The sequence below is a fragment of the Varanus komodoensis genome, unplaced genomic scaffold (genome assembly GCF_004798865.1).
Source record: "Varanus komodoensis strain SLA01 unplaced genomic scaffold, ASM479886v1 scaffold1, whole genome shotgun sequence".
Lineage (NCBI taxonomy): Eukaryota > Metazoa > Chordata > Lepidosauria > Squamata > Varanidae > Varanus > Varanus komodoensis.
Genome location: NW_025335268.1, coordinates 126,842,169 through 126,868,166, shown reverse-complemented (window position 1 = coordinate 126,868,166; position 25,998 = coordinate 126,842,169). Strand labels below are relative to the sequence as shown.

At 44.9% G+C, this 25,998-nt stretch overlaps 1 protein-coding gene and 1 pseudogene across 1 annotated transcript; both read right to left on the bottom strand.

Annotated features, from left to right (window-relative positions):
* Window positions 1–8: 8 nt before the first annotated feature.
* On the bottom strand, window positions 9–25,998 carry PRICKLE4 (prickle planar cell polarity protein 4). The gene is made up of 8 exons (XM_044445126.1): window positions 25,944–25,998; window positions 8,996–9,161; window positions 8,108–8,215; window positions 6,075–6,212; window positions 5,348–5,551; window positions 3,544–3,730; window positions 1,575–1,898; window positions 9–630 (listed from the first exon to the last, which is right to left on the bottom strand). Exons 2-8 carry the CDS (start codon window positions 9,146–9,148, stop codon window positions 59–61), a joined length of 1,686 nt encoding a protein of 561 aa, XP_044301061.1. The 5' UTR covers window positions 9,149–9,161; window positions 25,944–25,998; the 3' UTR covers window positions 9–58.
* Window positions 10,375–10,523, bottom strand: LOC123034340 (annotated as a pseudogene).

Genomic DNA, 25,998 nt, shown 5'->3' with positions numbered 1-25,998 from the left:
CTTCCCACCTGCCTGCTTCTGCCTGACTTCCTTCTGGTGCCTCAGAAGTCTCTCCCCACTAGGATACACTACAGTGTTTGCTGCTTGCCCTCGCTCTAGCTGCCCACCCCAGCCCTTTACCAAGAGTTTCCTGATCCATACTGGGGAGAGCTGTCGGTCTGTCCCCAGGCTTTGGGATTGGCTTCCCAAAGAAGAATCCCTCTGGCTCAGAATCCGAATCAGAAGAAGATGAACAAGTAGGGCACCAAGTATCATCTTGCTCCACCACAGCTTCCTGCTCACCAGTGTCGTCTTTCTGTGGTGTCTCTGGGAAGCCGCTGCTCAACACAGGCACGTGTGGCATGACCAAGAGACCACTTCTGAAGTGGTGGTCTCCAAGCCGTTGCTGAGAAGTCTGTGGGTGAGCGGCTCCTAAATGTTGGTCCTGCTTCACATCAGTGGGGCTCCAAGCTGCATCTGTGGGATGGGGGGCAGCCTTTCGCACTTCCTTTTGAGGAGAACAGGTCAGTGATGTGAATTCATCAAACTGTGGAGAGACTGTCTTGTTCCTGAAAACCGCTCCTGCTTTCTCCTGCTGATCAAGCTCCAAACACACTGAAGATTTTCCAGATGGGTGAAATCCTTTAATCGCTGGGGGGGAAAAGGAGCATGTAAGAGAGCATGGTGATTTCCCTGAATTCCCAAACCTGACTATGGAATCCAGCCTATGAAATATTTCTGCAGTGTCAACTCTTCACTAAGAAGAGTTCACTCTTCACTCAGTGTCAACTCTTCAAGTTCACTATCATCAGTGAACTTGCATGAACCAGGAATTTCCACAATTCTGCATCAAGATCAAAATTGCATGTTTTCTTTTGTAATTCATGCAATTACTGTTCATCTTATCTCACAAGCTACTGTCCAATCACCTGACAGCCAGCTGAGTGGGATGGTGTAACGTGGTTATGTCCCCTATGAAATACAGTGCCTTATGGTATTGGTGGTTTGTGTGTGGAAGGATGGCTAGATGGATATACCTGCACCTTTCTTAAGGGGGAAAACCAGATGAGCACATTCATGTTAAAGTGGTATTCACCTTTTTCTATTGTTAATTTGTACTGCTATGATAAGTTCTACATTCAATATGAGAACTGAGATACAGAAGACTGAGTTAATTTTTTACCTTCAGGGTATTTTACCATTATGCCATCATTGCACGTGGCCCAATCAGGGATCTCACTGCTGATTGCCCGCCCGCCCCCGGCACCCACCTTGCTTCTTTTGCAAGTTTTTGCCTCTTTATTGGCCCTTTTCGAGCGTATGAGAATTGATGAAAGCAAGGAAAGCCATCACCAGCAGCCCCCTTCAGTGCAGCGGCACATTTTGGGCCCATAGTGAGAAGGCAAACAAATGTGCAACGGTGGCAAGAAGGTGGACCTACTCGGGACGGGGACCCACTGAGGGCCTTATGTCCAAGGTATTCTGGAGCTGACACTGGATCAAGAGATACAATAACTTAATGCAGCGGCTCTTCAACTGGCTTAGATCGAAAGGTCTCTGTGCCTGTTTCCAAGTGCTAACCACAAAGGCTTTACCATCTGCATCTGCCACTTCCTCACAGGCTGTGCTGTTGGTTCTTGCAGCTTCAGAGGAGCAGCCTGCGTTACCATTCCTGGTTCTAGAGATGGGTGTGGAGTCAGGGGATGGAGCAGAGATAAAAGCAGAGTCAGAAGAGTCAGAGCCTGAGGAAGACAAAGCTGATTCCTTCTCCAAGCTGCAGGCCTCAGAACAGAACAAGAGGCCACTGCGAATGATAACCAGCTGGTCTAGCAGAGCTTTTTGGCAAAGGCTACAGCGGAAGCAGGAGGCTTTGGCATGCCAGTGCTGACCTTGCAGGGTGGCCTGCTCACTGTCGACACCTTTGAGAAGAGAACAAACCACACAAGAGTTTCACTTGATTGTGCAGTGTTCATGGGGAACGTTGCTGCCCTGGCACCCCCAGTTTAGAATGAGATATGCCTGAGTATGTTGCAGAATTTTAACAGAGCTAAAAGGAAAACTGGGGTTCAGAAGTGCTGAGTTAGAAAGCAGAAGATGACACAGGCTGAAACTTAATTTGGCCTCATCTATGTAGCCATTTCTCCCCATCACCTAAGCGTTTATACACATAAATACAAGAGCTTCTTGCATGGCACAAACTAAACCTTATGACCAGAATGCTTATTCAAGCCCCACAAATGAGCTATGCTGAATTTCTAGTATTAGTGAGACATGCTGATCTTTCTTCATCCCTTGCCTGTTAGTCTCCTTAGTTTACAAAATGAAGTGGAGTGGGGAAATGACATTATAAATACGTTTTATATGTTTATAAAATATAAAAGGGAATAACTCAGCTTTCCACCTCCTCTAATGAAAATGACTATGAGAAATAAAAAAGGCTTATTCATCTGTGATTTCATGCAGTCCTGTACATGCACCTGCACAAAGCTAACTTTGCTAGTTTTGCTGCCATGTAGAATTCATCCCTGCTCAACCCAGTATCCTCTAGATGTGCTGGACTACAAGTCTCATCATCTCCAACTTGTCCAAAATATCTTGGGAACACCAGGTTGGGAATGGCTGGTTGAAGTAATGGAACCATGGTGATGACCATTGGCTAGGACAGCCTATCCATGTCTGCTCAGAAGACAATTTAAATTCAGTGTGCTGATAAATGGATAAAGGCTGCAGCCAAAGTCTAGCAGGTGCTATTAGCCACAAGGTCTTAATTGTACTCTGTGTTTATAATGACCAGGTATCTTTGGGTAGCTAGACAATAAAGTATGATTTAGATAGCCCTCCCCTGGAAATAAACCACATATCCAGAAAAGTAATACACATCTGGCATTGCCAAATGATGGAGAAAAATGCTATTTCCATCATACTCTGGAAGGTTCCCTGTAGGGGAGAGAATACAATGCCGTAAAAGATGTTTTATTTTAGCCAACAAAGTACCTGTGCTTTTGTCTTGGCACCAGGCCATTTTGCATCATCTATGCAGATGTGCATAACTCCAGCTCCAGGACCACTTTCATGGGGAATATGAAATGAATGGTCTTGACAGTAATGGCAAATGGGGGTGAAGAGGAAAAGGAGCCTGGAGCTGCCAGCTGTTGAAGGCAGCATTTGTCAGTGGTAAAGTGGTTTGTGTATCTTCTGCAGCTACGGACATTTTCTGCAGAAGCTGATCCAATTACTGGCCACCAAACACATTTGTTTCTTAAAGTGCTCCCAGTGAGACTAGAGCAACACGATCTCCATGTCCCCTAAAAGAAGGTTGCCTCTAGCCCACTTGGAGCAGCCTGTAGGTGCAATTTTGGTGCACTTTTGCAGTTTGGAAGGGACACTGCACACTATGCTCTGCACGTGGAAAGTCCCAGATCTGAACCTTGGCATCAAACAGGGCTGGAAGGATCTCTGCCCAAGAACCTCTGCCTGTCCATGGAGGGAGCACTGCTGGCTGGATAGTCTGGGTCAGTCTAAGGCAGCTTCCTATGCGAGACCACAGTAGTACCTGAGACCTACCAATAATCTCTCCACAGGCTTGGCAGACATCTGCATAAAGGCTCTCAAAGCAAGCACAGCAGCAGGGCTGGCCACCCTTCATGACATACCGCTGGGCCCCCAGAGGCAAGTCACACTCGAGGCAGCAGAAGTGCTCTTCATGCCAGCGCAAGCCTTCTGCTTCCATGCACTCGGGGGTGAAGATTAGCTGCAGAGACAGAGAGGAGAGGGTGAAGGCCTGTCTGGCCACACATCAGATAGCAAGAGGGGAGCGTGCAGCATCCCGCACTGGTCCTACCCAGATTCTATCCTAATGCTATAATTTGCACAATCCTCTGCTGCATTGGTCCGATCGGATCAAGCTTTCTGCATCAAAGTGCACCATATTCAGCGCATAAATAAAACATACTTTCCCCTTGGGTGGGGGAATCTAAATTTGTCTTACCTGGCCAGATCATGTTTAGTGTGCATGTGTGATGAGTTATCACATAATTTTTGCAATTTTGCTTATCCTGCCCATGACAGGGCAGATTAAACACCAAAACCGTGTTGCCTGGCTACCAGAATTTTTTTTGACCCCCCTGTAAGGTTTTTAAGTTTTCACCAAATACTGACTATACATTTTCAAACTTAATCTTTGAAGCTATAAATATTAAAAGCTGTTTTAAATATAATTTATTATGGCAATGTATATTATAAGACTATAAACTCAAGACAGGTGTATACGTATCAGTGTATCTGCTGAAGTTGCTTTCTGTCTTTAAGAGGCTATAGTGAGCTAGTGAATTTCAACATGGTAAGTCTAGAAGTCAGCTTCTCAAATTGGCTCCCTTCAGACTGGGATGAAGGCCACTGAAGTCTAAAACATGGGGGGCACCAGGCTGGGGATACCTGCTGTTAGGCATCACTGTACAGGCAGTCCCTGAGTTACAAATGAGAAAGCAGAAATTCTCTGTCCCTGACAGAAATTAGTCTTTAGGCCTAATTTGTACACAAATCAGATCACATATAGTCGGCCCTCCACATTTCCGGAGGTTAGGAGCACAGGACTCCCATGAAAGTGGAAAAGCCATAAATATCTCTACCTCCCACCCCCTATTCAAACTCACCAGGGCCTCCTCTTTGCAGTAAGGAAACGCCAGAGAGATTTCCCTCTCTGGATGGGCAGGGCAGGAAGGCCTGCTTTGGAGGCCTCTCTCCCCCCTTATGCTTCTCCTCTCTCCACCGGAATAATGATTTTCCACTGTACTTTTAAAAGGTTAATGGGCTTTATTGCAGTTCGTTCATTAGTACGGGTTGTTCATAACCTAGATGCTCGTAAACTGGAGACTGCCTGTATGGTTCATAATCAATTTGATACTGCTACTCCTTTCCCTGCTCCTGAATATTTGGATGCCATGGGTCTATTAAAAGTAGACACGGCAGGAGATTGAAATTTCCAGTAGCTCCATCTCTGATAGAACCTCTGTCTCCCAGCCAAGCTCATCCACATGCTTCAAATACAACAGCGGTTTGAACTGACCCTTTCCACGATATTGTGTGCATCTAGGGATCTTGACCTTTGATACTTCAGAGGCAGGAAGTACAATCCCATTGTTACAGACAGGATTTATAAACAGATTACCACTCACTGAGTATAACAACTGAGGATTTCTACTTTTTAATGGTAGCTGTTTTGACCAGATAGATAATGGAAGAGCAAGTCCATCAATTGTTCTAGTAGGTTCAAGATTTGGAGAAAACCCAATAACGTGTACAAGCTGATTCCATTAGGAGAGCAGAAGCATCATTGTTGCACAAGAGCCATTAGATAGTGTATATCTACCTGATCACACGAAGCACAACGTGGGCGGAAAAATTCTGCATGATGGCGACCACAGTATATCTTTCCATGTCGATGGAAATAGATTAGGTCTACCAGGGGCTGGTGACAGGTGTGACAGATGAAACAGGCAGGATGCCAGTAATACTGCTCTCCCAGCTTAGGTGCAAGTACACCCTGCTCGCCACTGGTCATAGTCTTAGCACACTGCAAAAGAAGCAAATAGGATATCTTTAAGGTGCACAGTTACCTGCTCTTCTGAAAGTAAAACAGTAAGGCACTTTGGGATTGTAACTGTCCATACTCTCCTCATAATTGTATCATGCAGGCAGTGAAAACTTTAACAAGGAAATACGAGTTCTGCCACCAGCATAAGCTATGCAAAACGCACAACAGATTTCTCCTGTGGGAAAGGCTCTGTTGGGACAATGATGGAAAGCACCGACTCCCCAAATCTTAGATGTTACTGCAGCTGCTGTGCTTTTTTTTCTTTAGCTTGGTTTTCAGTGTCCATCGTTTAAGACACAGAAGTGCAGTTGGATTGACATTTTGGGAGCTGGAAGTACATTTTAAATCATGGTTTATTCTCCTGATTATTGTCAAAACGCAATGCAACTCCCCCTTTCCTGCTGAGCCAGATGGGGAAAATAAGGCTAGCAATTAGCAGTAGACCTCTTGTGAGTGCGGTCGTGAGAACACTGGTGTCCAGTATTAAGCCAAGACAGCTCACCTGTTTGCATGAGCCCCCTTCAGTGGTGGGGGGCACCAGGCATTTGACCCCCTGTCCCAGCGACTCTTGCCTCCGCTGTGCAGCAAATGTTCGCAGCTGTTCCCTCTCAGCTTCCCCAATAGATGGGCAATATCGCTCCTTGATTAAAAGCAAAATAATGGCTTTGAAACCCAACAGTGTTCAGATAAATATATTATCTATAGACACAGGAAAGAGACAGAAAACAAGCAACCAAAGCAGCATTGTAATTTTATATTTGTATTTTGTTTGCTGCCTTGGCTGGATGTGGCCCATACAGACAGCCTATAGATGTGAAAAAAGGCTGGACAGAAAGTGGCTAATGGACCAGTTCAGAAGAAAAGTAATCTGGAACTGCAAACAATGCTCAACTGCTCTTGCTTGGCTCTTCCTGTTTATGATTCTGGCTTGTTTGAAGAGGACTGACCCAGAGATGGCAGTTCTCCTTAACAGTAAGCAAACCGTGGAGCTGGTTTGTTCAGTTGCTCCTGCTGGCTGGAGGAGTCCTGTGGGAGCCAGGGAGCCACACGGTACCGGCACGCTTGTTCGCTCACGGCAAGCCAGAATTCTCAGCAGCAACATGCCAGTACAGCCGCAATTATATTAGCCAACTGTCCCTCTACACCGTTAATGACCACAACCAATCTGGATGCCGTGAGCAAGTGGCAACTCTTCCACAACTGCAATCCTGTATGTGTCTACTGAGAAGAAAGGACCTGCCGTATTCAGAAGACTTGAAGGGTAAGCATGTTTAAGGCTTCAGTCAAATGAGTTTTCTTCGATGCTTCAGAATGCTTTTGTCCGTCAAATGTAGCTCTGCATCAAGATTTCAAGAGGGACAATGCGTAACACTGCACTGCGGTACTTCTGCACAGAAAGTATGAAGGAGATGACCTGGCAGCCCATTGATGGAGGCTGTATATCAGGGGTCCTCAAACTTTTTAAACAGGGGGCCAGTTGAGCATGGGCCGGCAAGGCGGTGTGGGTGGGGGAGGGCGCGTGCATGCTCAGCGAGGCACCGGCTTGCGCACAAGGATTGTTTTCTTGGAGCGAGTCCAAAACTATCTCCTTGCGAGGAAGCCGCTGCTGGCCATGCACATTGTGAGGCCGAGGCTTGCTCACAAGGAGATCCTTTTCTCCAAGTGAGTCCAAAACGATCTCTGCATGAGCAAGCCCTCACCTTGCCATGCACGAGCGCATGGCATGTCCAAAATCTCTATGGTGGGCCAGATAAATGTGCATGGCGGGCTGGACCTGGCCCGCAGGCCATAGTTTGAGGACCCATGCTGTACATTTATTTATTTATTTATTTATTAAAACATTTTTATGCCGCCCCATTCGCCGAAGCCTAATGGTGAATAGTGTCATCACATAATGTAGCCAGTAGGAAGGACCAGGCTTAGTTGTAACCAGCTGGAGCCCAGAGTTCCTCAGGCTTGTTCTGCTCTTGATCGGGAAAGACAATGCGATTTTTATCTAGTTTCCTGACTGGTGTGTGGATTAAGCCTTCTCTGCCTATATTCACAGCAAATTTAATCTTTGGTAGTCCTAGTAAAGGTTATGAGAGCCACAAACCTGTCAAGCTGACTGAGAATTTCTGCTGGAGAATGATTGCTTATTACCCAGGAGGCCCAGAAGCATAGACAAAAGTGAACAGAGTCTCTACATTTCTGACTGCTAAATAATTGTGATCTGAGACCAATCAAATAATTAATTTCTCTTCTTTTTCTGCTGTTCTCCCATAGGACAAGGGCGAAGGTAGAGGAATCAGTGAACTAAGGCAACATATTCTTATCGGTTCAGTTATGAAACCCTGCATCCACACAGGCTCTTTCAGAACAGCTCTGAATAAGGACCATCAGGCTGCACACCCAGCTAAACCAGTGCACGGGCAGGGTTGCAAGGTTTGTTAGAACAAAAGAGGAGAGCCCAGCTGTATGTGACTCAGAAACAGGAGAGCCTGCCATGGCACACATGAGACAAGATGGTCTCAATGGAAGGTTCTGGAAACTTACATCGCAGTCTTGTGGGGGCAGCTGTTGGAGGAGAGTTTTGATGCGGAGCTGGTACTGAACAGCAGCAGGAACGGCATCGGAGCAGCGAGAGCCAAAGTCTGGCAACACCTGCAAAAGCAAACAAGACTGAGAAACTGAGCTGCCATTTCCCTAGGAGTCTGGGGAACAATGGTTGCCTGCACTGCACAAACTTGTTTCCCAGGGGAAGCAAGGAAGCCCTACAGAAAGAAATGTACTGTAGGAGAATTAATGAAAAGGAACTGGCAGCGCAAGGGGAAGAGAACTGACTTAGCATTCATCTGCCTCAGCATTCATCTGCATTAGCATCTATTTCCAACAGAAAAGCCTTAAAAAGGCTCTGTTCTTCAAAAGCTAAAATCCTGAAAAAGCCTCACTTTTCAAAAGCTTGCCCTGCACTGCTGTATATGTACTTGGTCAAGCAGTCAAGAGTTTCCTCTGCTGATTCTTCAAGCACTATTCTTTCCCTGGTGCATGAATTCTCTCTCCTCCCCAGTGCCTTGCAATTCCTTTTCCTTTTGTGTCGTGGTTTTTAGACTGTAATCCCATGGACAAGGTCTATCTCATTATCAGTCTTGGTAAGCTGTGCTGGGAGCTCTTTCGACTGCCGAGAGGGGTAGAATGCTGCAAATAAATAAATGGCAGAGGCAAGCCACAGGGGAATCGCCACCGTCACTGATGCAACAGATCAGGGTGGCTTTGGCTTCTAGAACAAGAAAGTGGCTAAAACTTCAACAAAGAGAAGGCCAGTTCCCGCAAATTAGAGATGCCAGGGCCTCCCAGAAACAGCTCCTGCAACTCTGAGACAGCCTTCCATAAACACATCTGAAAGCCAAGGAGAACCATGAGAACTAGGGCCTTGTTGCCTACCTCTGGTGGGGGAATTTCGGTGATTGGTCCTGGGTAATCTTCCAGGGCACATCCAGAATCACTGTCTGAAGATGATGCAGGCAATAGGGTGGCGAGAGTTCCACTGCATGGAGCCTTCTCTCTCTGGGACCAAGGAGAGCTTGGTTGGGACATCCGCAGAAAGAAGCTGCTGGAAAAGAGGCCGTGGTAAGAGCTGGATTTTCCCCCTCACAACTTATGAATTCCCACTTTGGAGTTCCAATATCTCTGTATGCCTCAGTCATTCATTTCTTCAATAGACAGCATCACTGAGGGTTGTCTGAACATGAATAACTTAATGGGATCTTATGCTACACAAGGCGGGGTAGGGGGACTTGTGGCCATTTACATGTTTTAGCCTGCAACTCTGCTTCAGCTAATGATGAGGGATCATGGGAGTTCTAGGCCATCACATCCAGAGGACCACATGTTGCCCACCCAGTAAGAGGCAGAGGGCAAAATAAACATAACACCCAACCAAAACTATTTCTATATTCAGAGGAACATTGGGCTTCTTTCCAGAAGTGATGAAGAGACCTTCCAAAACCCAGAAGCAGCAGCATGTTCCTTTGCTCACTTCCTCAGTGAGTGTCCTTGTCCAGGTAAAACCATTAAGCGTAGCATATACTAGCAGCTATTTCAAATGCCAAGTCCAACAACTTCTGTTCTAGCTTCCACACAGGGGATGTAGGTTCTCAGTCCTCCTAAATTCTCATCCCAAATACACTGTACACAATAGACATGGGTGCACTGCAGTTACTGACCTCTGCAAAACTTGGGAGTTTTTTCCCCCCAAAACTTGGGGAAGAACCAGAATGATTTAGCTGAACAGCCAGGCAGGGTGTTCTAATAATATTCAGGAGCAGCATGTTCAAAGCCCACCTGCCAATTTGAACTTGCTCATTTGAACCTCAACCCCCCGCCCTGATCCAAGCTTCGGCACCTGTGCAGGTGCTCTCACTGTGTTTAAGCTCCGCATGGAAGGGTGGGGAATAGCAGCCATCAGGCCAGAATGACCGCCTTCTCTGCCAGCAGTCCCATCACACTGCACACGTGGAGGACGATGGCACGCACAGAAATCACGCAGGCCCTCCGCATGAGTCAGAAACCTGATTTTCCAGGGACCTATTCTGTGAAGTGAGCCTACATAGCAGAGCACTTCACACATGCAGTTCACCAGCCACATGTAATGAGTGACAGGAATTATGCTGGAGAAGATGCATGGCACATGCACTGGCCCCTATTTGTTACATGCGTCAAAAGCCTGAATATGGCTGTTCCCTACCAGAACGTGCTTGTGAACTGAATACAGAAATCTACTTAGAACCCAAGTGTATATTGCTGGCCATCTCAATTTATTACAGGGGAAAGCGTGGATGCAGACCTCCTCTGCTGCAAATAATGCAACCGCATTTGGAGAAATCACAAGGATCAACACACCCAAGCGCCGTGGCCTTTCTCTGGGAAAACCACCATCATGATTATGGTGGCTCTCCTGCTAGGTAAGTCCATCTAGAATTCTCATTCTATGCAGATCACTTGATGGGTTTATTTCCAGATACATTTATCCTGCTTTCCATAGCACCATGTTTCTGAGGTGGGCAGGGCAGGGCAGGGGAGGGCAAGGCAAGCATCACTGGTGAGCCCTACCAGGGCACCCGTGTCTGTCCAGAGATGCTGCATCTTGATGCGAGGGCTGCTGCCTTTCCAGTTTTTCAAAATGCTCTGTGCAGGTTGTAGAGAGAGGGCCCAAGTCACAGCCTCCCCAGATTCAGAGGAGGAGGTCAAGGGGCAGAGGTGACTTTGCAGTTCCAAGGTTATCAAGTGAAGATACTCAGATGGAGCATGAGAACCAGCAGGCCTTGCAAAAGCGAGGAGATACTGCAGAACAGGCAGGGATGGAGATTGAGGGGGAGCTCTTGATCCTGTAAGGAGATGGCAGGAGAAGTGAGCGGACCAGTTAAGAAGTGCCCAGTGTTCCCATAGCCTAGCCTTCAAGCAGGAGCAGCCATGGTAAGGGGGGAGCCAAGACCTTCCTGAAAGGGAGGCAAGAGGGGGATGTTCCAATTTGGACTAAACCCTTCACCTGGGCAGATGCTGTGCCCACATCTCATAGAGACCGTTGCTTTGATTGATGCAGTTTGTGACCTTGTTGTTCAGTTGCAAAGTCATGCCCAACTCTTCGCGACCCCATGGACAACATTCCTCCAGGTTCTCCTGTCCTCCACCATCCCCTGGAGTCCACCCAAGCCCACACCCACCTTTCCAGTGACCCCATCCAGCCACCTCAACCTCTGCCATCCCCTTCTTCTTTTCTCTTCAACTGATCCCAGCATCAGGGTCTTTTCCAATGAGTCAAGGACTGTGCATCTAAGTCTGCTGGAGAGGGAAAGGGTTGTCCTCAGAAAGCGGTGGGATAAACTTCACTGCTTGCAAAATTCAGGCAGAGGAGGCAGTAACTCTGTCAGGTTGCACTCATATGCAATGTATCTGCATGCCACATTTTCCACAATATGCTGTGCTCGAACCAGTTCACAAAAACAAATAAGTGCAATAGCTGGCTGAGTAGTACTCAAGTAAAGTTCATTTAAACACATCAAATTTTGAGTAAGTGGAAGCCATACCAACAGGTTAGTTAACAATAGCCAGTACTATATCCAGTATCAACATTATATTCATATTAAACAAATGTTCATGTTAAGAGACCCAACAATGAGATCCTTCGCTCACATCAAGCTCACAACAAAAAAGGAGAAGAAAGCAAAACCTCCACAAGGCACATCCAGCGGCCCACCCAGAAGAAGCAGAAAGAGACACTCCTCTCACCAGGTCCCAGGTCCTGAGCCAAGAAACGGCACCTTCATCTGCAGCTCCCCTCACCTGGTAGGCTATGGCAGGTACAAACTGCCTCCAGGTGCTCAAACATGCACGCATTTGTGAACTGGAAGAGACTGGATTCTCTTTTTTATGTTTCCTTTAAGGCCATCAGTGTCACATAAGACCAACAGATATATGTATAGGCATGGCTGCTAATGTAAACATTTCATAAGCTACTAACATTTGTGGCCTTATTTACAAAGCCATGATACTAATCATTTAGTTAACAGTTCTTCCCCTGAATAGGCCTCACTAAAGAGAAAGACTTCTCTTCCTATCCTTCATCAAACACATGTGCTAAAACTCAAGGGAGAAGAAATGGGTTTTCAAAAGGAGGCAAAACATGAAGGAACAAACACTTTCCCAATAACAGGAACTCTCTGGGTTTAGCAATGAGAGCTATCCACTCAGCTAATGACCTGGCAGGTCAGACCTGCTCAGGAGAAAGAGATATATTTGCATGCAAGGTTAAATAATGGGGATGCTCAGTAAGGAAAGAATGGATGAAAAGAGGATGTTTGACAGCCAAACAGACTTCAGGAAAGAATTGAATGGGAACTGGATTTCTATTATCCTTGGAATTTGACTCCTTAGCTAGCTCCAAATGAACTAAAGGTCCGTGCACTGTATACTCTTGACTACTAGCGGCTCTCTAAGCTGAGATCTTTTCCTGCTCTGATACTCAAGACAGCCATCTGGTCTCTTACAAGTGCAAAACATGCTTTACTGCTGAGTTATGTCCCCTCCTAATGCTGTCATTGACTCACATCAGCATTTATCCTGAAGGATAAAACCAGTGTTAAGAAAAGGAATGTGCATATTGTTACAGAACTGGAGGATGCGCCCAGTGATCTTCCAAGGTCCCTTTCAGCTTGGAAGTTCCTGATTCTAAGAGTTGGCCAATTGGCTAGGCAAACTGAGAATATACATTTGATCATTAGATAAAACAAGATGATAAGTTACCACAGGAACTAATTCGGGTACGACCTCTGTTCTCATGACTGAGTGCCACTTTGTCAGCAGAAGCCTGTCAACTTTGGAAGGGCCGGAGGGCATGGAGGAAGCACATAAGGCCAGAACCCCATGCTTCCACACCCTGCTCACCCCGTGCATTCATCCTGCTTGCCTTCCTAGCAGTGCTCTCTGGTCTACTAGTGCTTATCTATGGTTTCATTATGGATGAAGAAGCCAACCTGGTATGCCTAATCAAGACCTTGGAGCTTGAACAGTGAGTTAGCCTCTCCCTACTTTGCTGTACTTGGTGTAGCACTGCAAGAGTCTTGAAGCCTAAGGAATGAGGATTAGGATCATTGAAAGGTGCCTTATACTGAGTCAGGCCATTGGTATAGTTGGCATGGACTCTCAGCAGCTCTCCAGGTTCTTAGGCAGGAGTTTCTCCATCTCTCCCAGAAGATACTAAGCACTGGACATGGGGCCATCCGCATACAAAGCATGTGCTCTGCCACTAAACTATGGCCCTTTTCTTGGATTGTTGTTGTTTAAAGGGATTCCATCTCCCACTCTAGACTCTCTGTTTTGCATCTGAGTGTTTATAGCTTCTGTTGGGCTGCTGCCCACCCTGCTGCCTAAACTGATGAAGATGGTCTCAAACTGGTGAGAACCAGCAGGACAATTGTCCCAGCAGATTTCTACATATATGTCAGAGTCATTCATTATGCATGCCAAGGCCACTGATCCAGGACTTCATGGCTGCTATAGCAACCATGGGAGTACGCCAATATGTTATTGGCCCAACGTAAGTGGCAGGGCACTTTCTAGATGTGGTTTTCTTGGCTGAGCAGAAGGAATCTTAACATCCAACCCTAAGTCATGGTCTGATTCTTCCTTGCTGAGATGTAGATTTTTCATTACCTTTTCCCTCTGCAACACTGGGTAACCCATTCAAAGGGCCCAGCCTTGGAGACTCATGGATTCCAAAGGGCTGTGCAGGATTTTCCTGCTTGCTCGTATGTCTGGCACTTCTGTCAAGGCCTAGTTCAACCAGTGGAATGGAAATGTTCTAGCAGCTGACTTGGTCATGCTTAAAACTGCAGGGCTTTTTTTGTCATAGAACGCACCGGAACGGTGTTCCGGCACCGTTTTTTCCAATGGATTTTATGAAGTGATTTAGAGCGCACCGGAACGGTGTTCTGGCACCATTTTTTCCAACGGATTTTACGAAGTGATTTTGAACGGGGTAGCAGATCAGCAGCAAAAATCATTAACATAGTGCCTGCAGGCTGCCTTTGTGTCTGCTATCTGCTATCCAACAGTAAGATAGTGAGGGCTCTGTTCGGCTTGGGACGCTGCTCTGCTGCTCGGCTTGGGATTGGTGTGTGTGGTCGCGCACTGAGTGCTTACTGCCGGTGGCGATGTGAGTTCCAGCACTTTTTTTTTTTTTTTTTACAAAAAAAAGCACTGCTTAAAAGTCTTCTCCCTGGTTGTAGAGCCCATACAGTTCCTTGGTATATATCTACAGCAGGGTAAGATTGAGAACCCAATGTGCCAAATCTGACTGAACACAAGCTAGAGCATGAGTTGGGAGGAAGTACTACTCTAGATAGCTGATTCCAGAGGTGCTCTGCCCCATGGTACTTATACTACAGAGTTCTATAGGGCTCTATTCTAGCCCCATACTTTTCAGTTTTTACAAGAAACCATTATAAGAGGTTATCCTGGGACGCAGGGGGAGGCTTCACCAATATGTGGCTGGCACCCAGCTCCGTCTCTCCTGTTTGTCTAATACAGGGGAGGCAGCTGATGTTCTAAACTAGTGCTTGGACAACATAATGGACTGGCTGTCAGCAACAGACAGACTCTGCCCAGAAAAGATAGATACCCTGCCCATGAAGGATTCATCTGTTTGGCTGAGTTGTGTTTCTCCCATTCTGGAAAGCTTATGCTCCACTAAAAGATCAAGTTTGTAGCTTCTGGTGCTCCTGGATCCATCATTAGAACAGGTAGCCACAGCATAAAGTTCAAATATGATTGAGATATGTGAAGACTATAGAATATATGGTCCTATAAAGGAATTAGTAACATTTGATTAAATGATTTCAAAATTGGATGAAAGAATGATTATTTTATTTTTTTACTTATTTTTCGATTTATATCCTGCCTTTTTCCTACAAAGGGCTCAAGGCAGCTTGCGTCATCTCTCCTCCTCCATCTTATCCCCACAACAACCACCCTGTGAGGTAGGTTGGGCTGAGAGGCAGTGACTGGCCCAAAGTCACCCAGTTGGCTCCGTGGCCAAGCGGGGACTAGAACCCGGATTGTCTGAGTCCCAGTCCCGTGCTCTTAACCACTACGCCACACTTCTTTTTGGGTATAAAATGAAAGATGAATGAATTAAGGAAATTATGATAATACAGACATAAAATGTTGGAAATAACATTGAGTTACAGAAACAGTAAAAGCTGTGGGAAGGAAATATTAAGGCAATCTTAGTAATTTCATATAAAGAAAACCTACATAAATGTTTTATAGTTAGAAAGATAGACATAAATGACTTATAGATCGTTCTTATTGTTAAGTTTAGTAGAAATATTTTCAAACTTGTCAATTAGACGTTGGAAATGTAAACACAAATTTAAATCTGAAGACTTTTCTCTTTTTTCTATTAGATATTATTCTTAATGATATTGATAAATAGACCATATATTTGATCTTACATGTAATTACTGTGGCAAAGATTTTATTTGCTTACTATGGGAGGAGTGAAGAGCCATGCACTGAAAAGTTGAGCTCAAAAAGGATTTTGGACTGCACGAAAAGGGACAGATAGATTTTGTCTCTGAAGGAGAAGGAAGACGTATATCTCTACCAAACTTGGACGTCATTTTACTATCAATTAGAGAAACGGGACTATGCACAGATTTGAATATGACTGCTGACTGTTAAAATGAGGAAGATGTCAACCCAGTATATCCGATGTCTTAAATAACCATTGTTTTTAAAGTTAGATTGTAGTGAAAACAATAAAATTTATTAAAAAAAAAAAAAAAGAACAGGTAGCTACAGCAGCTTGGAGTGCTTTCTGTCAACTTAGGCTGATATATCAGCAATGACCCTACCTGAAGAAAGATAAAGACAGTTATTCATGCCCTGGTAACCTTCCATTTGGGTGATTGCAATGTGTTATAGGCATGGCTGACTTTGAAAACAGTCCAAAAACTTCAGCTCGTCTGAAACAGATGGCTAGTCTGGCAATAGGGGCGAGCCAATGACATCATGCCAGTTCTCTGGCATCTGCAAGGACTGCCAGTCCATTTCCACACCTAATTCAAAGTGAAGTTTTTTAACTTTTAAAGCCCTAAACAGCTTAAGACCAGCCTACCTGAAGGAACTTGTCTGGCACCTTGTCTGTACTAGTGTTTTTTTTCAGCACCAGGTAAAGCCCTTTTCATTTTTCAAGGCAAACTATAAGCTACAGGGCAATTTAGAAATTTTAAGAAATACGTAGCAAAAACAGAGCATTACAGACCTGCTTTTTCCAGCCTAGTGCCTTCGACATATTTCAGACTACGGTAGTCAGCATTTCTGACCATTGGCTGTACTGACAGGGGAAGATGAGAGCTGAAGTCCAAAACTTCTGGAGGGTGTCAGGTTGAAGAAGGTTGGTCTCCCCACAGCAAAGCTGAAATTACAGCAATGACAGGGAGGTGGAATTTTGCTGCTTTGGGGACCGCTAATCACCCAAACCTGCCACCCTCTGGACAAGGCCTTGCACATCCTCCTCCTGGCAGCCTCTGAAAACTCATTTGCACTTCATGTTCTTGCCAATGCTTCAGAAAGCCTGGCAGATCTAGCCTTTGGAAGTCTACCTGTGGTTTAGATTCTAATGCGTGTTGGTTTGCTGCCACAGTTTTTATCTTGATTGTTGTTCCTCTGTAATGTGAGAGGCAGGGTAGAATTTTCACTCAACGCACTTTGAATGCTCATGTTGTGACTGGTTGCATTAAATGCTTTGGCATATGCCCAGATCTCCAGCACTTCCATTAATTTAGTGTGCAAAATGTTACATAGCTCCTGATACGCTTGCTAGCATCTGGGTGTGTGGCAAACCTATCAACACTGTCACTGTGCTAATTCTAATGAGGTTGACGTAATCTGTCTTATTTAAAACGAGCATCTGCTAGGAGGCTGTGCAAGAGTTCTCAATTACTACATTTTCCAAATCCACCACTTCCCCTAGTATAGCCATAATTATCACTGCACTTCAGAAGCACATTTTCAGATTTTAGCACCCTCTGGGTTTTAATCTATTCTTCTTTGACTCTGTGGGAATTAATACATTTCCTCCTTCACACCCTTACAAACCTGTAGCATTAATCATTCCCTGCAGCTTGGACAGGGGATTTACACACTGGGCAGCTTTCCTGGTTAATGGTTACTCCATGGAAAGAAACAGACTCACTCCCCAACTCTTTTCCAGCACTTGCTGGCTTCCTTCCTCCCTCGTGTCTGTTTCCAAAACAAGAGAGAGATGGCAGTTTGATGGCTCAGTGATCGCCTGGATGCCTTCCCAGAGGCTGATACTCTCCAGCTAGATTTCCTGTCCCAGCACCAAATGGTGCAGAAAGAGAGAGAGAGGGACGACTCTTGAACAAACCGAGGCAGCAGTAGATGTGGCAAACGGGCAGAGTCATGAATGATCAGCAGTCATGCGTTTAGAAATAGTGGAAGGAGGTGACAAGATCATGTACAACAAGGACCCTGTCTCAGCTTGCAGGCTTGTGAAAGCATCTTCTGTCTAAGGCCTGAATGCATTCATTTAATGAGAGGCAGACACAGAGTTCTGCCTGGTTTAAGCCGGCATCAGCTGGGGAACCACATTTGCAGGATCCTAGAAGGTCTACATCAGCCTTCCCCAGCTTGATGCCTTGCAGATACAGCAGATTCTGATAGAATGGGAGGGCCCAAGGCTGGGAGAGGCTGCTTTATATCATGTCTGAACTGTAGCCCCAAAGAGAGACACACTCAGAGAAAAGGGCATTGGCCACTCCATTCTATTAAGTGCTTTTACACTTTTGGTAGTGGCCAGCATCTCTCTGGTCCACAATCCCTTTTGCAAGTTGCCAGAAGACTACAAATAATTTTGTACAAATTCAGCCTGACACTTTTTCATGACTTTGAGATCTCATTCCTGTATCCCAGCCTTTTCAACCCCATTCTGAAAAGCATCTGGGAAATACTGGTGTCAGACTGCCCAGCTGCAGCTAGGCAATGAATGAGTAATTTGCAGCTGGGAACCATGAACTTCAGCAGCCAACTAAATAAGTATGCAGCCCTGTTGTAGGGCATTGGCAGTATATCTGCCTATGGCTCAGAGTTGTCTCCTCCAATATAATTAGTCCAGGTTACTTTGCAGTGCACCTGAGTCAATAATTAACTCAGCAAATTGACTAGTGAACAAGAGGAAAAACAAAAAGATCTGATTTTGCTGGTTCCCAGCACCTGTGTCCCAGAATGCAAGAGCAGCACAGATAACCTAAACCTAGGAACAAAAGGAATGGGGGCATATGTTTCTCTAGAGGGATTACTGGGAAGCACTGGTTGTGTTAAGGATTATCAAGCTCTATGTGAGCAGAGGGTGGGGAGGGGAGAATTTGTCTTTTCACAGCATGTGCATTTGCACTGGTCAAAATTAAATCTGGCTGGAGTGGTAATTCTCACCAGCATTGCCATACACAGCAGATGGTGTGGATCATGCAGGCAAAGGCAGCCTTGTCGTGCAAGGCGGCTGGATACACTTGAGATGGTCATAATGTAGAGACCAGTCAAGTTACATTTATTGGACTTACTGTGGACTTACTTACCAAATGCTGTGTTGGTTTGGAAGCCAAAATACAAATGTTTAAAAGTCAAACAGTTTAAATGTTAATTTCAGGATCTGTACAGCAAAGAATTACACACATCAGCCGCGCTCTCATGCTAAGGAAAGCCCTGGTGTTAACTGAAAAATGCGAAATCCACACTCCCTCCTCCTCCATCCACTGAAAAGCACTCGCGACAGCATGCTTCATCCATTTATCAGTTGGTCCCCAGCACTACCAAGCCAGAAATCTTTGGCAGAACTCTAATAAAAAGGCACTCCCCAAACTGTGTGCCACAATAGAATGGGGAGGGGGGGGCATAATTCAGTGATGGAGAACCTGCCTTGGGTTCTGCCCCTAACATCTGCAGGAATGGCTGGAAAAAGTCTGGGCTGAAATCCTGGAGTGTTGGCTGCCAGACAGTGTTGACAATACTGGGTTAGATGGACCAATGGTCTGATTCAGAGTATGAGGTACTTTCCAACGTTCCTAGAACTCTGAACTGCAAGAAATAAATGACTTGCATAAGCGAGGGTAACCAAGAAGTTACCAGGTGCCTCTCTGCATGATTTGCCACTCTAACCAGGTATCCTTTCCAGTGAGCTTCTCCTGAAGCCAGGTAATGCTTCAGATATGATTGGATCATTCAATCCTTTGCCATGGAGCAATACAACAGAACCATCCAGTCTCAGAGAAGTCTGGCAGCAATTGCTGATCTTTCAGGCAGGAGATATGTCATGAACAAAAACTCATAGAGAAGGATGGGGAAAAGTTTCTCTCTGTGTGGATAATCTTTCTTATTAAATGCATTTTGTAGCACAAGATTAAAATGTGCATTTTAGTTTTTAATTCTGGTGTCAGGGAGATAATGTGATTCTCTGTCAGAAATCTGGAGAGCACAGAGTTAAAGTAATAAAATCAAGCAATGTTCTCAGCTGGCCTAACCTGATCCTGGAGGTTCAGTGAGGATTAATCCCTTTTTGCATTTCTGGCCCAATGGTTTTATGTGATTACTCAATCAGGTTGGCTGTTGGTCACAGACAATTCCTTATAACCAACTCTGGCTAAATACTATCCCGATCTTGCACCATGTGCCTGCCAGTTCAAACAGAGTAGCTTCCTTTGGTCAAAGTGCACTTTTTCAAAAAGTCACATGGACAGTGTAAAGACAAACAACTATACCATTAAATGATCAGAGTAGATTTTCCTTCCATGTTCCTTACCCCACATCCATTTTGTTCCCAGTCTTTCTTAGGGAACTACCATTAGTCACCAAATTTGTCATTCATCAGTTCTTAGTATAGTTTCTGCAGATTAGGTATTTTAGAGGTAACAACACTGGAGACAATAGATTTAGCAAAAATAAATGTGCTTAAAAACATAAAGGCTGAGCATTGCAAGAAGGAGATTGTAGCAGCAAGCAGCGGTAAAGCTGTCTCAAAGCAGAGTTAAGAGCATAAATTGTTTCTACTCTAAACAGACCAAAGGCCCAGCATCCTATTTCTGCTTATAACAATGTCAAGTCAGATGCTTTCCAGGAGGACAACAGTCCTCCCTTTTCTCTAGTGTTCATAGGTATACTGTTGTTGGATTTGGGTACTGGCCAGGGCGGCTTATTTTATAATGTGTGTTTTAATTAAGATTATTTTATATGGATATTTTAACTTATTGTTTTATCTATGTTGTAAGCCGCCCTGAGGCTTCGGCGAATGGGGCGGCATAAAAATGTTTTAATAAATAAATAAATAAATAAAATAAAATACTATGGATGATAGTCCTTCATACATTTGTGTATTTTGAGCCATCTAAACAACTGGACATCAGCATACAAATGCAATAAATTATATCAGCTATGGATTGTGCAAAATAATACCTCTTTTGCCTGGTTATCAATTTTCTTCTGGTAATCTTTTTGGGTGACTTCAGTAGAAAAAAATTTCCTTTGTCCTCTCTATACTGTTCTTAACATTATAAATCCTTATCATGTCCACCTTAAATTTAAAACAATACAAGCAAAACAACCCCAAATGCTTTAGTTTGCTAGGAAAGTTGCTCTAACTCTTTAATCAGAAGCACAATAAATTTGATATATATGTGTTTGTATGTGTGTATATGTTATTTCTTCTGATTGCATAAGTTTCCTTTTCTTGGTGCAGAATCTGGATTATTATTGTTTCATATTATATGTTGTTTTGGCCATAAGAACCAAGAGGAACACTGTAGCTAATTGAACTTTGTTTACAGACTCATTGGGTATTTCTTGCAAAAATGATGCAGTTCAGCACAGGTTCTCAAAAACATGATGCAGAATAAAGCAGGAAGAGGTTACGGGGCACACTGTGAAAAATGTAGAGATCAGGGGTAAGTGCCAATAGTCAGGAATACTGGGAAAGGAAGTCTTAGAAAACCTGGAGATCTGTTTTCTGTCCAGCCCAGCTATAAATTATCCATGTAAGGCAGCCAGAAAATCTAGCTTTCTCTTGGTTAGAAAGCCTTATGGTAATACTGCTTCTTCTGCACATATACCATGCCACTCCCACCCACTAGAACATAACATTTGTACCTCCCAGTCTGTAGCATGATGAAAGACACTGGCCCTTTCTTGACAAGCAGCCAAGCCATCATGAAGCTTTATGCAGCAAAAATGGCAGACGTGATCACACTAATCTTTGATGATCTAAATCTGGGCTAGATGGACCAATGTTTGACACTTGAAATGCTTGGGGTTGAAAGAAATAGAAAGTAAGAGGGAAAACTGCAGGCTGTATTTATGAACGAAGTGGACATCAGGCATTATTTCATACCCATAATCCTTTTCAGCACAAACATCCAGAATGCCCAATGGGGCATCAGACCTGCAACCTGCTGTGTCTTTTTTCCGTCTCTACTCCTACTGCCATGACTGCTTCCAGTCACAGTGCGCGGAAAGTGAAGGTTAATTTCTACCCTGACCTGCATTTGACTTGCAGTGCAGCATTCAACCCCTCCTGAAAAGATCCGCACTGTTACAGCTGTAATCAGCCTGGGTGTGGTATCAGCAGAGTCTCATCCCATGCCAAATTGTACCTCTTCAAAGAGGAACAAATTTCCCCCGGGGCAAATGGAAAAGATTTGTATATATCAGAAACAATTATGTCTACAATTAAAAATAAAAACTTGGAGCACTGCTCCAAATCTTTGCACAATGACCTGTGACAGCTGATAGCGCACCTAGTCTAAACAGGTTTAGGTGGCAGTGCAGACAAACCCTAACACACTTCTGTCTCCCTGAGATGTTTTCTGTAAATTAAATTGTGGGCAGAACAAAAAAGATGGGGGAAGCATACTCAAAATTAACATGATATCTCAAAGTGGCAGCCACTGTGAGAAAAGTGAGGACCTCAATACACCTTTCTATACAAGCAGTTATCCTATGATAACAACCCTTGACTTCTCTTCAGAGTCTGTTTTGGACATATATTTAGGCAGTAGATCAAATGAAAGATGAAACATTTCGATGAAAGAAAGCAAGCCACTCTCAGCAACACAAAGAGCTTTTGATTCTTTTTCGCCACCACCAGTGACGAAAACAAAACAGAATTATCTCTTTGGGGAGTTCACAGTTACAGGGGTAAATATTGACCTTTTTATTAACCAATGGATAGCTTGTGATAGGGTTGAAACAACATGGGATTCTTTGCTTGTGTGGATTCAGATTATTTATTGCTTAGGGCAGGGATAGAGAACATGCTGGATAGAGAACATCATGGCTGTGCTGACTAGGAGTTGTAGTTCACCAACATCCAGAGGTCATGCTCCTTCCACCCATTTAGGCTAACTAAGCTATAGCGACAACTTTTGATCGTAGTTTTCTCCAGCTAGGTGCCTCCAGATGTGATGGACCACATCTCATGTCCATGCTAGATGGAGCTGTGGTCCAACACTTCCAGGAAGCGCCGTTGGAAAGACGAGCCTATGCTAGGCTCAGAGCCTATGCAATGTCTGAAAGTATAATTGATGTCGACATGTTCAACAAAATCACGCTGGCATGTCTTCCTGGGACTGTAGCACTCCACACTGAAGGAAAGTGGGCTGTAATTTTAAAAAATGCTTTCCCATATAAAAATGTCCATTTTGTTGTTGTTAGTTGTGAAGTCGCATCTGACCCATCGTGACCCCATGGACAACATTCCTTCAGACCTTCCTGTCCTCCACCATCTCCCGGAGTCCACTTACAGTTCACACCGACTGCTTCAATGACTCCATCCAGCCACCTCATTCTCGGCTGCCCCTTCTTCTTTTGCCATCTATTGTTCCCAGCATTAGGGTCTTCTCCAGTGAGTCCTTCCTTCTCAAAAACATCCATAAATGTATTAAAATAGCCCATCAGAGAAAGGGATACTCTGGTTTTCTTTGATTTGCCGAGACTTTTGAGGAACATGGTATTTTAAATTCCATACATATACCCCACCTAGAGGACTGCAGGTGGCGCAGTGGTTTAAACTGCTGTTCTGCTGGGCTGGTTGATCGAAAGGTTGCCGGTTCGAATCTGCACAACGGGGTGAGTCCCCGTTGCTCCGTCCCAGCTCCTGCCAACCTTGCAGTTCGAAAGCATGCAAATGCAAGTAGATAAAAAGGTACCACTTTGGTGGGCAGGTAACAGCATTCCATGCCCTTCGGTGTTTAGTCATGCCGGCCACGTGACCACAGAGACTGTCTGTAGACAAACGCTGGCTCCCTTGGCTAGGAAACGGAGATGAGCACCACCTCCTAGAGTCAGGCATGACTGGACTTAATGTCAAGGGGAAATCTTTACCTTTACCTTTACCCCACCTAGAGTCTAAAGGTTGCTCTCAGCCCTTAAAAGTGTTGCTGTTGTCCTATTCCAAGCATGTGTACTCAGAAGCAAGTTTCCAACTCTACCTTCTTTGCCAAGGGGTTCAACCTGGGAATATGTGAATCATTTGAGAAAGCACATCCTTGAGCATGGACAGAAGGATTTTCCCTTTCAGTGAGTCATTATGCACATGCTCAGAGATTCTCTCTCCAATCAGCACTAAAACCCTTTCTCTTAAATTATGTCTTCTCATATCTGACTTCCAGGAGACCTGAAACTAAAGATATATCACCCCTTGTTACCTAAGGAAGGGCCAGGTGTGGCCCTTGGTCAAGGATCAGAAATTATTCTGTGCAGCACAGGAAAACCTAGCAAGTACCCCAACTATTGTCATGATCGCACCAGCAAGTGAACCTGTGACTAATGGACAACTCTCCATTCAAGTCCAATCAGCCTGCAGATTGGGAAGGATCACATGATAAAACACAGCCCTAATTGTGCCCATTATTATCTCCACTCAGCAAAATAGTCACAAGGCTTACCAGGCCTCAGAAATCAAATAAGAGCTGAACTTTTACATGCACCAGTCAGTTCTGTATGTTTTTTCCAGACCTCATTTGACCTGTGTTTGTAGGAGAACGTAAGCAGTCTAAGAAGTAAAAGGCCACATCGTCATCTTTGGAAATGGTCTTTACTAAGGATACATTTCACAAAGTGCAGATTTCTGTGTTGATATAAGTTCCATACAGAAGATCATATGTCCTCCAAGCATAAACAAAGGTAACAGATGTGCGAATAACCTGAGTGCGTTCTAGGACAGCAATAGTTCACAGTCACCTGTTAAGTAGCCTGCAACCCAAAAGATGTTTCCCATCATATACATATGTGAAAGGGTGTCACATGGAGGTGGGTAGAGACCTGTTTTCCCCTGCAGAGGAGGGCAGGATGTGTTCCAGTAGAGCAAAACTCAGAACCAAGGTTCAATTTGGATGCCAGGAAGTACTTCCTGACAGTTAGGACCCCAAGGGCATCGAATGGGCTTCCATGGGAGGTGCTTGAAGCCCCATCAATGAGGGTGTTCAAGGATAGGCTGGACATGCACATGGTGGGCATGTCATGAGTGGAGCCAGCTAGAACCAGGGGTCAGACTAGATGGCCTGGGAGACCCTTCTGACTCGCTCTGTTCCTATGTTTCTGTCTTCATACTGCAAGGGGTCTGTTCCTGGGGTAAATCTTTTGAACCATGCGGTGCTGCTATATGGAACATCAGCATGCCTCCAAATGGCTTTGTATGTAAAATATGACATTTGCCATCACCTATCATGGATATATACATTTTGTTTCAGGTATATGCCACAAAAGTTCCAAATGGCAGCAGGTTTCTGGACAGGCACACATAATGCTGCGTATACTATTTCCTGGAAGTTATATCCATGTAGTAAAGTTGTATCATATTAAACAACAAAAGGGGGGAATGATTGTGAATGTTCTTGCATTTCTACAGAGGAAAAATGTTTATCTTTTCTTTAAATTATCACAATGTGGTTCTGTTTCCAGTAAGGATCAAGACAGAAAGCATGAATATTTTACACCTCCAAAGTACACACTCACTCTCAGTAAATGATTTAATGTCAGCAGGACGACAGCTTGTCATCCCCATTAAAATCAATGAGAGATTTTTGATACAATAATATCGATATGCATGTTTACTCAAAAGCAAGTCTCAACTCAATGAAACTTATTCCAGGTAACTGGTACAGGATTGCTGTCTAAAGGTGCAATCCTATGCATAGGTCGATAGGAAAAGGCCTTTTTTGTCTGAATATGCATAGCATCGAGCCTTTAGGCAATGCTATTCCAAACTGCAATCCTATACCCATGTGCCTCAGAGCAAGTCCCACTGAGTTCAATAGGTCTTACTCCCACGTAAGTCAGGACTGCAGTTTACATAGACCGTGAAGTGAAACTAAAAATAAATTAGGGAGAAAAATCGTCTCTGCAGCATACAAAAGGAGGCCAGGTGTCCCCTATTTTTAAAGGATTATCCCAGTTACCCCAGACGGCGTTTCTTTCGTTCCAGACACAACAACCTCCGGGTGGCTCGTGCAATCCACATTACGTCCAAGTCAACAAGTTGAAATTCGTATTGATTTGAATGGCGCCGGATCACGCCACATTTTGGCGTTTCCGACCCCTGCTTTGGTAGTTTGGGCGGAACAAGGAGCTCAACGGCATTTCAGAGGACAGATGGCGCATCACCGCCTCCCCCTGCCCGCTCCCCTCGCCAGGTCCTTCGCTGAGCAAAGCCGCTCCGTGGCCCAGGGCTCCCCACAGCCTTCGCGACGGGGGGCGAGCCGCCCCCTGGAGGCCGCGCTCGCACCTCGCCGCGAAAAGACGCCCGCGCAGCCGGATCGCTTACCTGCTGGCCGCCGGCACGCCTGCCTTCCGCGTCTGCTGCGACGCTCAGAAACTCG